Here is a 13646-nt window from a genome sequence, read left to right as displayed (position 1 = left end):
CTTGGTTTGTATTTCATGTCAGTTGTAGTGGAGAATAATGAAGTTTGTACTGGTGCCGAGCCATCCGCTGCTTAACAGTTAGGAATCCTGAAACACCAGGACACTGCGAATACTGCAACATAAAATTACAAGTTAGTGGCTGTAGAAAAGCCCCTGGGCTAACATCAGCAAAACATCAGCTGTTTTCTCCAAAAATCTAGACTATGGCTGGCAACCAGGGTACTCCCTGCCTGCCCCAGCTTGCAGCAAAATGACAAAAGCAGATGTGCAAACCTTGCTGCAGATGCAGAGAACAAAATTGATGCATGACTGCAAAGCCTTCACTCATGAAGCTCAGGGCTCCTGGCAATTAATCACCAAATATAGCCTGGGAAGTCCTTGGAGGGGGACTTAGACACATTTTTCTGGTTACAAATGGCTCTAAGGGTAACCTCTGAATGTTACAGCTTATTCTGGGCTGAAACACTGAAGTGTTTCACTTGGTAAAAATGGTCAGCTGCAACATGCCTGTGTCTTCAGGGTGACTGTCAGTATTTAGCAAAGCTGATGGTGTCTCTGTCCTCACCACTTTCCCCTGCTTGTTACACTAAAATCTAAAACTAACATTTGTAGCACATATAAAATAAGGGCAGTTAAAAAATTAAGTGCGTGCTGCATAGTTACAACCTGAGAACAAACTTCAGGGGCTAGTCTCCTGTTACATGCTTTTTATATTTAGAGCAAGTAACACCTAAAATAACTGCTAGCAAATGACAATGAAAAGAAAACATGAATGTAATTCTCTAGACAGTGTGAGTTATAAACAGCTAGAACTTTCAAAAAGGGTAGTCCCAACACATATTAAGATACACAAATCTATTTCCCACTTCTGCCAAGAATTTTCAATTATTCCCATGGTGCATCTTGCCAAATGTCTCTGGCAAACGATACTTCTGATTTCCACACCCTGTGAAAACAGTCTGAGATGAACTCGTACATTATTTGAGGAATGCACGAGAGCTAACTTCTGAGTTTGCAATGTATATATACACAGAGTACTTTCCTTTTTGAAAAGCACTGAAGTTTAAGGTAAACTACCCAGTGACTTTAGGACTAATAGGACTGGGACTCTGCTCCCTAACTCACAAGAGGAATGGCAAGTTGCTCTTCCAGGAAACATAGGCTCTTTATGTGTTCCTGCTCCTCATCCTAAAACATTTCTTGGAATGTGGTATAGCTAAACCATGGCACTCTACAGCTTGGCATTCCCAGCCTCCCATGGTTGTGTGCTTTCTTCCAATGGGTAGTGGGCAGAGACTTCCTTGTTTGTGTGGTCTTTTCTCCCTCTGCCACCCAGAGTCTTTGCTCAAACTAGAATCGGAAAGTTCCTCTGCGAGGAAAGACAGGGCCCACTGCATTTCAAAAGCTAAAGCTTTGCTGGTTTTATCACTACAACTGCAACCCATGAACACACACTGGGTGGCATTAAGGGGCATAGTGGGTTGCCTTCCCCATTCTCTGCTGTGAAGTCATACTCTGTGTTAGCATGCAGGTCCTTTCAGTTATTTATACAGAACCTTTACAATTAAACAATCTTTACCTCTTCCCTGTTCTTAGCAGGTCAAATCCTTCATTGATATTAGTGAAAGGAAGTGTGTGTGTTATTAATGGGTCCAGAACAATTTTTTTCTTCATGTAGTCAGCAACCAGTTTAGGAACTGCATCTTTACTCTTCCAGCCTGAAAAAAACCACAGACAATGGATAATGAAACATTAAGTGCTTATGAAAATAGATAAAATGCATGGCAGGGTAAATTTGCCATAGCAGAGTATCATGATGAAATCATAAAACGATTAAGGTTGGAAAAGACCTGTCAACCCACCACCACCATGCCCACTAAACCATGTCCTGAAGTGCCACATCTACATGTTTTTTGAACACCTCCAGTGATAGTGACTCTATCACTTCTCTGGGCAGCCTGTTCCAATGCTTGACCACTCTTTCAGTAAAGACATTTTTCCTAATATCTAATCTAAACCTCCCCTGGTGCAACTTGAGGACTTTTGTCGCAGCATGGCTTTACGTCTGCAACAGCAGACAACATGGAATGAAGTGCTACTATTCTGCATAGGAAAAACTCAGCAAGTGCTTTATTGGTAGAGGGCCAGTAAAAATCTGAATGTTTATGGCAAGCAGACTTTCCCCCATGTTAAGCACTGTTTCAACTTGTCCACTAAAGCACACATCTTACAAAAGCCATAGTGCTGACATCCATGTTGGTAACCAGAAACTTCGTTGCCTCGTCAAAGTTGGGGGAAGACAGGGGAGCGGATGTGTCTCTCTCTTCTTACAAGCAGTACTAGAAAAAGCTGTCTCAAATAGTAGGATGCCCTTCCAGGAGAACCTAATTTGTCTCTGCTATTTTATTCAGGTGTCTATTGAATCAGAGGAACTGGCTGTGAGTGAGAAAACCTGTGGTTAGAAACAAGTTTTCTGTGGCCTTCAGCTTTGTGATGAGTGAGCTAGAGCTTGCTGAGCATGGGACTCTGCTGGGAGAGCTCAGAAAAGAGAAAGAACTGGAAGGGACTGGCGGCAGCTGGCAAGGGGCTGAGCTGGGGTCTGACCCCCCGAGGTCTTTATGGGTCCTAACTGTCCATCTCTCCCACTCTTTTTCTTTCCCTCTCTGTCTTTATATCTCTCTCCTTTGCCTTTTTTCTCCCCTGCCTTCTCGTCTTCCCCCGCTTATCTTTTCCTCATTTTATCTTTTTCTCCCTTTGTCCTTTTCTCTCATCTTTCTCTGTTTCTTTCTCATCTCTTTTTTGCTTCTCTCCTTTTCTCTCTTCTCCCTCCCTCACTTCCTTTTCTTTCTCTTTTCTTCTACATTTCTCTCTCTCCCTTTACCTTTTCTCATCTATTCTTATTTTTTCTTATTTTTTGCTCTTTTTTTCTATTTTTTGTCTTTTTATCTCTTCCTTTCTTTCTCTGCCTCTTCTCTTTCTCCTTCTTCTTGCCCCTTCCCTCCATCTCTGTTTTTCTCTCTTCCTCTTGCCATTAACTAACAGTTCCCATAATAAATTCCCTTTGTGCTTGTTAGTCAGCAAAATAACTATCAATATTACTTCCAATAGGACAACGTAAGCAATGAATTTAGATACATCCCATTTCATTCCAAGATGATTTACAAGTTTCCCGAGCCAGTTAAATCACATCTATTACAAGTCCTTACCTCCAAAGATGGACCCTTTCCAGGTGCGACCACTGAAGAGGAGCATGGGGTCAAAAGTGATCTTTTGTGCTGCCGGAGGCACTCCCACAATCACACTGACTCCATAGTTGTATTGGCAACAGGCCAAGGCTGCAGCCTGCATTTGAAATAGAGGGACACCCCAGAGTCATGCAAGATTTGTCACTGGGGCACAAAAGTTTGAATTCCTTCTCCTCCTCTCAGGGCTCAGCTTGCAATTAATTTTCTTGTAACTGAAACCATATCAAACAGTTCCCATTGTATCTGCTGTCATGGATTAGATATGTTCTAGCTTTGTTCTGCTTCACCATTTTCTATTAGTCGTTAGTGGTAAGCCACTATTGGAAAGCAGATAGTGGGCTATGTGAGACTTAGCCACCCTGGTTAGGCCAGGGGACTACACTGAAGTTCTTTTTCCTATGTTTTTGAGCATGCTTCTGTCCCTGCACCTCAGTGGCAGGTAGCTGGACTTAACAGGTTCAAAGTTAGCTTGACACTTTGCCAGTGGCTCTCCGCTCCTCACCCTTAGTGCTTAGTGAGGAGAAAGCTAACAAGCTAATGCTTCATTTGACCACATGTTTTGGTTGCATACCATGGTTTCGGTATGGCCGATGACCTCAAAGGAGTAGTCCACGCCGTGGCCAGTCATTTCGATCAACACTTCGTGAATAGGCTTCTTGAAATCTTTAGGGTTGATGCAGTCAGTGGCTCCCAGTTCTTTGGCCTTGGCAAACTTGCTGCTATTGATATCAATGGCAATGATGCGGGAAGCTCCAGCTGCCTTGCAGCCTATGACAACAGAAAGGCCAACTCCTCCAAGGCCAAAGATGGCACAGGTTGAGCCTGGTTCCACCTATAATAACCAGATAAACGTGCCATACTGTTACAGTCTAGGTAAGGTACAATGCATTTTCTGGTTATCAACATTTTTGCACTTACTTAAGCCACTTCTTGTAATTTAGAGATTACCTGCTGAGAAGGAATTTGCACATGCATACCTGCTAGTGCAGTAGCTAGCTATACTGTTACAATCTGACATGTGACTATGATAAATTGTCCCTAAAATACATTTCAGAGGCCAGGTTTTTTTACACATCTCAGCTTCAGGTTTAGAGACACATTTTTTTAATAATGCTTTATATTCCAGTGGTGATAAGATATGTAGTGTCACTCCATTGGAGACAGTGCCAGCTGTAAAAGTTACATTCATGTATTGCTACAAATTATGAGTGTTGCATATAAAGGTTTCCATGTGTTCCTAGACTTAAGTTACAATAAAACAAATGAGCTCTGTTGTACCATTTTTCTAGGGATGATAAAGCTATGAGAGAAAACTTAATGGATGCTAATAAGTATTTTCACTGGATTTTGAATTGTAGACAATTGTAGACCTTAGAGACAGAGAAAATGTAAGTAGGCAAAGAACTAGTATCTTCTTTACACCCTGAACTCAAGCGTTTATAGTTCCTGGCTGCCACGCTGAGGACCCACTCGCAGGCCACACAATCCTGAACAGACCCCATGAGATACCAGAAACACCCACCATGATACTTACCTTGGCAGTCTGCACAGCAGCCCCATAACCAGTTGAAAATCCGCAGCCAATTAGACAAACTTTTTCCAGAGGAGCAGCAGAATCTATTTTGGCTACAGCAGATTCGTGCACTACTGTGTATTCAGTGAAGGTACTTGTACCAACAAAATGGTGAATTGCTTTTCCTTTACAGGTGAATCTAGTGGTGCCATCAGGCATTAATCCAGCACTTGTACCAGCACTGTTTAAAAGATGACCAGAAATAATGGCAAGTGAAATCTGATCTGATTGAATGTTATCAGTTTTGTAGACATAAAAATCAAATAAGGGTCATAGGTAACCCAGGAAGACTCACTCATTTTTACTGCACAGATTACCCTTGGTGCTTAAGCAATTGCTGCACTCCCCACACTGTGGAACGAAGAGTGGGATAACCTTGTCTCCTAGAAATAAAACAGTAATGACAGAGGATTAAAAAAGGCGAATGAGACGCATGCAGGTGAAAACGTGAAGCAAGTATGTTTAATCCCTAGACAAATGTGCACTAGGAGTGCAGTGCTGGTCTTATTTCCTTCTGCTGCTCTTGGCAGATAAACCATCTCTCTCCTAAAGGACATCATTAGCACAGCGTTACGACAACTGATTTCAATATGCAAAATCCCTGGTGTCTTTCACAGAACTGAGTGTGAGCTATGTCATAAAACCATGTTAGCTACTGGCATTCCTGAAGTACTCTTTCAGCAGTTTATTGCCATCTTCTACTTAAAAGGAAAATAGTAATAGACAGGTAAAGAAACAGACAAAAATTGATATCCACTAGGACAGGAGGTTGGCTTGCCAAGATAACAGGGCTGTAAACTCTGCATACAAAGGATGGGAAATTAAGCATTAATTTGCCAGCCCTCTTGAGTCTCTTTCCTATTTGCAGTCCTATTACTGTTGCCTTGGAGTAAAGGCAGGTAAAATATTTGTCAGAGAAGCAGTGACACACACAAGCTAGGACAACAATTCCAATTCTCTAGCACAATTATATGTTTAAAAAAGTAGCACATAGCTTTCCAGTGCATTTTTTACAGCAACAATGTATGGTAAGTCAAGTCCCTAGTAATCCCTAAACAGGTATTGCTAATATAGACCAATTTGTGATTTGGCAGTTCTAAAATGTGGCTAATCTTTGACACGTTGAAAGTCAAAGGAAATCTTTGATTTGCGCTAAAAAATGGAAAATACCTACAGAACATGAAATGCCTCCACCACCCTGACCCTCAGTTAACTTAGAACTGTGACATGGGCTTAGTAATCATTCTGCTAAAGAAACTTTGCACGTCTTGGAGCCTTTTTTAGAACTTGAAGGTGTAAATTAAGCAACATCAAAGAAATTAGGAGGGCAGGAGGGTGGGGAGAGAGTTTTGTATGTTTTTTTTCAGGCCTGCGGTTTCAGCTTACCTGGGGACACATGGCAGCTAGAATGAGACAACAGTGATTTATGAACCCAGATGTAAAAGAAAAAGCAGTTAGAGCTATCACTGAAATTTGCAATATACATATTTGTTTGGAGTTAAAGCAGAAATCTCTAATAAAACTATTTGTTATACATACCAACCTGCTTTGGACAGACTTCATACTTGTTGCCAGTATGAACAAAGACACTGGAAGTATGGAGGTGTTAAAAAGTGAGCTACTTAGGTATCATAACAAACTGCCTGGATAAAACTAAACATTTCTATGCAGATTCTGTTCACTGCATATTTTGTCTTAATAACTTAGACCTTGTAAGAATTTGTTCAGTCCTATAAAGTGTATAGAAATCCCGTTGCATCTTGGGGCAGCTGGAGGAAAATCAGCATCTTTCCCTGACTTCTCTACCCACTGTGGTTCAAAAAGAACGTAGCAAAAGGAGCAGCTGTTCCAGCTAAGCATCCTCAGAACGATCCAGCCCTTGGTGAGCAGTGCCGACTTGCCTGCACTGGTGCTGCACACAAGCAAAGCCTGCAGCAGGATGGGCACTCCAGTCATGCCCTGATACATTTAAAGAAGTGAATTGAACATGTAGACCTAAGTTCTGGTCTACTGAAGGCAATGGATTATTTAGCTGTTAGGACAATTGAAAGAAGGTGCGTTGGCATGTGGTCTAGTACTTTGCTTTACCCCAAGGTACGATGAACTATGCCTGCATTATTCTTGAGAGAGACAAGCTGTGTAAACTGTGCTTAAAGAACCTGCAGCTAATACCTGATCTCTTATGACTAACAGCAAAGAATCTATGTTCTTAATCCCATGACAGGAAAAGTGCTATGGAGGTAGAAAGCAAGCTGCAGATGTCTTTGCCAAAACCAAAAGAAATTGAATAGAAAATCTGAAAATAAATCAAGGTGGAAGGAAGGGAAGGGAACACAGGAAGATGTAAACAGCACGTAGCGTCCTTTAAAGTATCCTTGAAAAAAAACTCCAAAGTTGGAACATTTTCCTCTGCAATACAAGTGCTCACAGATGTAATCATCTTTGACTTAAACAGGAGTCTGGAAACTCAGCGCAGGGTTTGTATTCAGTGCTGTTTCATACCTGGTTTGATGGAAGTTACTCCTTCCCCAACACTTTCCACCACACCAGCTGCTTCATGTCCAAGAATTATTGGAAAAGGCATAACCAGTGCACCAGTTATCACATGGTCATCAGAGCGACAGATCCCTGTGGCCACAATCTGATTTATAGGAAAGACAAGAATATTTCAGCATTTAACTATGTCATGTCATATGTGGAAGTGAAATGATACCACATTTGTGGAAGTCACTTGCTTCTCTTGAAAATTACATATGCACACAATAAATCTACAGGTAAAACACTTCTGGTTGTGTGATTTGTGATTTTCATGGTTTGTATTAGTCTTTAATCCACAAAGCAAGGCTCCTTTGTGAATGTTTGCTATGCGCTACTGAGCTGTACAGCGAGTCTTGTCAATTGTCTGGCAGAACCAATGTTCTAGCAATACATTTATATGTGAAGAACAGAATAAAACAAATTTTTATTTATTATTCCTAATTATCAATTTTATATAATTATATAATAATTGTAATTCATTATTCCAAGTTATTCCTAATATTTATATCTAAATACATAAATACAAGAAGTTTGCAATATTATAGAAATATTACAAAATTAGGTAAGTATAAATTATCTATTGCATATTATTTATAAAACATAGAAATAGTATATATTTTATATTACTTATATTTAGATTAAAATATATAATAGATATGTTATATAAAGAATGTATTTTACAATGATAGAATATTATGTATAGTTACATCATAATTATATATAGTATATATGTATATGTTATATATACAAAAATTTAGGCTACACATAGTATTTTATATCACATTTTGCCTTTTCTTGCAGGTAGCACAGCAGTATTTCTTTTGAAACACTCAGGTATGTCTGTACAACTTTTATTCTGACAAATGGAGTTGTCAACCCCATGAGAGGGTTCTCCTTACTTGTGTAACACTTGCAACTGCTCTAAAATGGAAACAGCTGCTGAAGTCCACTGAGAAAGTTCCTGAAATGTAACAGATGCTCAATACCCAGTTAAAAAAGGAAGCACCCAGCCCTACTGAGCTATTTCCTAGCACGGATTCAAAGTAAAACAGAAGTTTTACTTTGTAAATCTCCACGCTAATAGGAGATTCAGATTTTTGCCTTGTACTTTCATTTTTTGGGCCTATTAGAAGCACAGGTGTTTTAGTAAACAAAAAACTCAACCCTGAAAAACTTTTTGGTTTTTTTTTTAAAAAGAACCTCATGGTCAAATTCAGGACCTGAAGCATGTCCCATAGGAGCTCACTGAACAGTAACTACTCACCTAGTGAATGTTTTCCAACTGGATACTCAAAATCTATAGAAATAATTCTGATAAACAACAAGATAGAATGCAAGTAATGATAGTTGTTCTAAATTTTATTTTTAGTACCTTTATGCGAACTTCTTGTGCTTTTGGTGGGGCAACTTCAACTTCCTCAATAGAAAATGGTTTATTGGCTTCCCACATTACTGCTGCTTTGCATTTAATAACCTGCAAACAGAGCAAAGAAAAAGGGAATGGCACTTTAATTTGCAAGTCACCACACAGACAGATTCTTACATTTGTGCATGTGAAACTTCTGCTCATATTTGGAGGAGGAGAGGGAAAACTACAGGAAAAAACCTCAAACCCAGAACGCAACAAAAAAGCCAACACCAAAGCACAGTGTAAGCCCTTTTCCCTCTTGCCCAAGATCATGTCTGATTTTGTTCATATTTCTGTCATACGGAGTGTTCAGCAGCATGTATAATAGTCTTCCAGGCTAACTGGATACCTTATCCATCCTCATTGTTCCTTCCCTGGTTCTAACTTCCTTGGAGGATTATTTTTGCTGTGTTGGATTACTGGTGTATATTTATGTCTTCTTGGAGATGGCAGAGTAAACCATATATCAGGTTGTGATACAGTCTGTATTGCCTAGAACTGCTTGTGTTGGTGTGCTGGTTTAACTTCATCTGGGAACTAAGCACCACACAGCTGCTCGCTCACTCCCTGCACCCCCACTGGGATGGGGGGAGAGAACAGGAAAAAAAAAAAAAAGTTTTATTAGTAGGTTGAGATAAAGACGGTTTAACAGGACAGAAAAAGAAGGGAATAATAATGGTAAAAAAAACACCAAACAAGTGATGCACAATACAGCTGCTCATCACCTGCTGACTGATGCCCAGCCAGTTCCTGAGCTGCAGTCCTTGCCCCTCGGCCAACTCCCCACAGTTTACATACTGAGCATGATGTCATGTGGTAGAAAATATCCCCTTGGCCAGTTTGGGTCAGCTGTCCTGCTATGCTCCCTCCCAGCCTCTTGTGCACCTCCTTGTTGGCAGGGCATAGGAAGCTGAAAAGTCCTTGACTTAGTATAAGCAGTGCTTAGCAACAACTAAAACATCAGTGTGTTACCAACATTTTTCTCATACTAAATCCAAAACACAGCACTATACCAGCTATGAGTAAGAAAATTAACTCTATCCCAGCTGGAACCAGGACAGTCGGGAACTGACAAAATTGCTAAAAGTGGAATTCAGAGCTTAATACAGGTTTATAAACTTTTTATTACAGCCCAAGTTCAGGCATGAGGTGGTGGCTGAAAGGACACATATGTAAAATGACGTAGCACTCTGCAGAGGCAATTCTGAAGCAGCAGCAGTCCCTTTAGTGCAAGATTATCTGTGCTAAGGTACCTTGCTTCTCAAAAGGGATATTTAACTTGGGTTTTGGGCTAACCCCACCTAAGACAGCTTTTTTGTCTTTTATGCTAGAGTTTGTCCATTGGCTCCGCAGACTTTGTCCAGGTGCTGACAGGCCTCTGCGCTCCTCTGATCATCTGCCACTGAGAGAAAAATGCACTCAGAAGAGAGAGGAGTGTTGTCCACTCCTCATCCCAGGCTCTCAGACAGAACGTAGCCCCAGTTTCCACGCTGCAAGCTCCTAGTGTATTCAAAGCTAGTGGGGCCCCTCTGACCCCGTATTCATTCCTGTTCTTTGGTGGTCTCTCCCCATCCCTGAGTTTTAAATGACTCCAGGCCTTGGCATGTGATTTTCCTTGTCACCCTTATGGGTGACACAATTAAGTCCTTAGTCACTCAGTCACTCTATATAAAGTTCTTCTGACTGCAAGTGTTTATCTTGGGAAGGAAATGGAGGTGAATCGAGTCCACAGTGCAAGAAGTTTAGGACTTGCGTAAGTATCCTCTGTGACTGGGACCTTGGGATGGAGACAACACCACTAGTGTGCTGCAAAGTTCTCGGGAAAAAAAATAAAGCGACTTTTTAGTATCAAAGCTTTTGAAGTAGAAATGATGTCTAATTATCAACAAATTGTCAACTGGTAACAAAGAAAATAATTACTAGGAAACATTAAATATCAGAAATAAAATAGCGCACCTTTAGCAGCCAGACCCAAAGTGGGAATGAGCACGGTGCTTTGAAAAAGACAGACTCAAGAGAGGTCTGTACTAAATTTAATGTTTCATGTGTCAAATGCAAGCATAATTAGTAAAAAATTCACAAGTGAGGCCAAAGATCTCATTTTAAAGGGCCACATTTTCTAGAAAGCTTACTTAAAAAAGAAGAAAGGGGCTTATGTATTTATACTGTATCCCACATAGCACAAGAATGATTTCACAACTTGCACATGCAAAGCACATGTAGGGTTTATAAGAACAAAAGTAGCCAAGAACTATGGATCGCTGAGAACAAATAAATCTCTCCTACAATTAGACATTGGTTAACTATGTATTGTTCTGATGCTTGAGTCCCCGTGAACTTTTATCGACTATAACAGGATCCCACAGATGCACCAACAGCACACTACTGCCCATTTCATCTATTAAGGCAAGCACCAGCTGGAGTCACAGGGTTTTTTTCTGCTCATGTGTTCTACCAGCCTTACAAGTTACTGCAGTAGGGGAAGGGTAAGTGTAGAAACACACCCTTTCGTAGAGCATAAGGATTATGCTGCTTGGTGACGTAAGCTGCACGGTAACCACATACTACTCCAAGATAAACACAGCAAAACCAAGGCAGGTTAGTTCCATCACACCACTTCATTTATCACGCTCAGTCCAAGGCTGGGTGGAGGACTGAACTTGCTGAATTTACCTACAAGTGAACTACAATTAATTTTGTATTTGCAGTATCTTAGAATTAAAAAGAGCATTATTTTTTTTTTTCTGTTGTTTTCTTTGGTTTTAGAATAGTGAAGACAGCAGGCAATAACAGCAAACGATGCTGGTACTTTCTTAAGGTACATTCCAGCAAGGTACATGCCATCAGTTGTCTTCCATCTCTGGGTTCCTGTCCATCGCCCTCTCTTGTGTGTCTCTGGGTGCATGTTAGCATCTCTCAGGTAGTGCAAGAAGCAACGTAAACCAACTTCAGCAGTGGTATTAACCTACATCTCTCCTGTCACTTACTTTCTAGCAAAGATGCCAATACTTGTTTCAGTCCCGGCTCAGTACTGCATTGCATGTGATACTTTTGGTCATCATTAACTTAAGCTCCAGACTTGTTATACAGATATTCAAATTTAATGACTGTCCTAACATCAGCACAATTGTACCCTGAAATTTAACATAATATTAACAGTATGTCTTTTTTTTTTTTTTTTAGAAAACAAGCTGATATGAATTATGAAGAAGCTAAAAATAGTTTAAACCACTGATCTCCGAGTGGAAACTGATAGAGCTGATAAAATACATTGATCTGAACACTTATTACATTGTATCATATTTTAAACTGTCCAATCAGAGATTAAACAGCTTGCTAAACCCTAGGGTGAGGTTGTTCTTACTCTGGTGCTGTTCCCATATGTTGACTCAGTGTTTTAAAAGAGAAATGAATTACTGCCTTGAAGAATGAACCATTTCCTAGGAGAGTACAGTGGCCTGCAAGTGAAGGCAACTGTTCTGTACCAGCTTGCTCCTAAACTCTCATCTGCGCTACACCACCAGTACTTATGGTGTCCCTGCAAAGAAACTGCATTTAAAAACGCGTTACTTAGCTGCAGGAAAGAAACTTCTAATACAAGCTTTTGCTTACTTTGCCTGCCGTGCTCATGTTGACCAGCGTGTCTGTTTCAAATCTTGCCACCACTGATTTCTTGCACCAAGAATTCAGTCAGCTGCAAAGCAGTCAGGTTGCCGATGCAAGTCCTGTCCGATACACTATAAGCCAGTCTTGTGAAGTGCTCCTGCAAGTGCACTGCTCTAACCTTTTAGCCAAGCCTCCCAGCTCGAAGTCCCACCCCTTAATAATCCAAAGTGCTAGAACGAAAATAAACCACCCATCTGCCTGAAACCTCCCTCTTTACAGTGCTTCTGTCTTAATGATTCCTTTGTCACGCTCTTCCCCACCCTTCTCGCATCCCACTTATGGTTGCCCTCAACATCACAGGATGAAAGCAAAAGCACTGGCTGGAAGGTGTCCCCTCTTCCCACCTCCTGGGAGGGTGCCCTTCAAACCCACTGCTCTCAGTGGCACTGTAGGCACTGGCTTTTGAATTCACAGCAGCAGGGACACAGTGAGAACATGAAAGCTTTGCTGAATTACCTTGGTGACACTTATGAGCCCAGCTGATATATTAAAACACACTTGTACAAGCTGCTTAAGAGACATACACTCTCTGGCTGCAGCTGTACCTGCTCCTGATTCCTTGGCTTTACAGTCCAGCTACTCATTAATCTGTTGGAATGGCTTTTAGTGAACAGTGACCAAGGACAACATGCTGATAGTGCTGATGGGAAAGCAAAAATCAGTAAGTCAGCAAGAAGTGCTGTGAGAGGATGCGTGTTTCTTACCATGTGCAACACCCTGCTCGATTTGTGATTGACCTGTCGGTTCCATCAACACCCGCAAGCACAGGCCTGTCGCTGCTCACACACCCACGTACTTACCTTCTCCTGGCACCACGTCCTGGTGTGAGGGATTGGGTGGAGGTCAGCACTGCATGCCTTTGCCGTGGATTTCGCCTCATCTATTTGCAAATTATGCCCACCATTCTGAAATCAAGATTTTTCCTTCAGAAACAAGCAAAAAAAGAGATAAAATACTGCATATGACCTGACCAGTAATTACTAAGTACAGCACTCTCTCAGGTACCTGTGTGACTGTAATTAATTTAAGAAGGGGTACAGCAAGAGGAAGCAGGGAGAAACGTGGTAGATTCCATGGTATGTAACCTCAGGCAAGTACTTCAGGGACAGCAGGGTGTTCTAGTGGCCTCAGAGGACGCAACTCCAGCCTGCCAAGGGTGTTAGCTGTATTTGTCCAGGGCTAGAAAAACGGAGGTCATGAGCCCCCAGTAAAGAAG

General features: G+C 41.1%; 1 protein-coding gene across 1 annotated transcript; it reads right to left on the bottom strand.

Annotated features, from left to right (window-relative positions):
- On the bottom strand, positions 1-12394 carry LOC309404606 (alcohol dehydrogenase 1; the record flags this gene model as incomplete). The annotated part of the gene is made up of 9 exons (XM_081999115.1): positions 1-112; positions 1580-1718; positions 3207-3342; positions 3817-4077; positions 4780-4999; positions 5114-5201; positions 7321-7459; positions 8729-8830; positions 12377-12394. The coding sequence occupies 9 exons, from the start codon at positions 12392-12394 to the stop codon at positions 79-81; spliced, it is 1137 nt and encodes a 378-aa protein (XP_081855241.1). The 3' UTR covers positions 1-78.
- Between the last annotated feature and the right edge of the window lie 1252 nt (positions 12395-13646).

The sequence above is a fragment of the Phaethon aethereus genome (assembly GCF_964289735.1).
Source record: "Phaethon aethereus genome assembly, chromosome: 4".
NCBI lineage: Eukaryota > Metazoa > Chordata > Aves > Phaethontiformes > Phaethontidae > Phaethon > Phaethon aethereus.
This window is presented reverse-complemented; position numbering and strand designations above follow the sequence as displayed.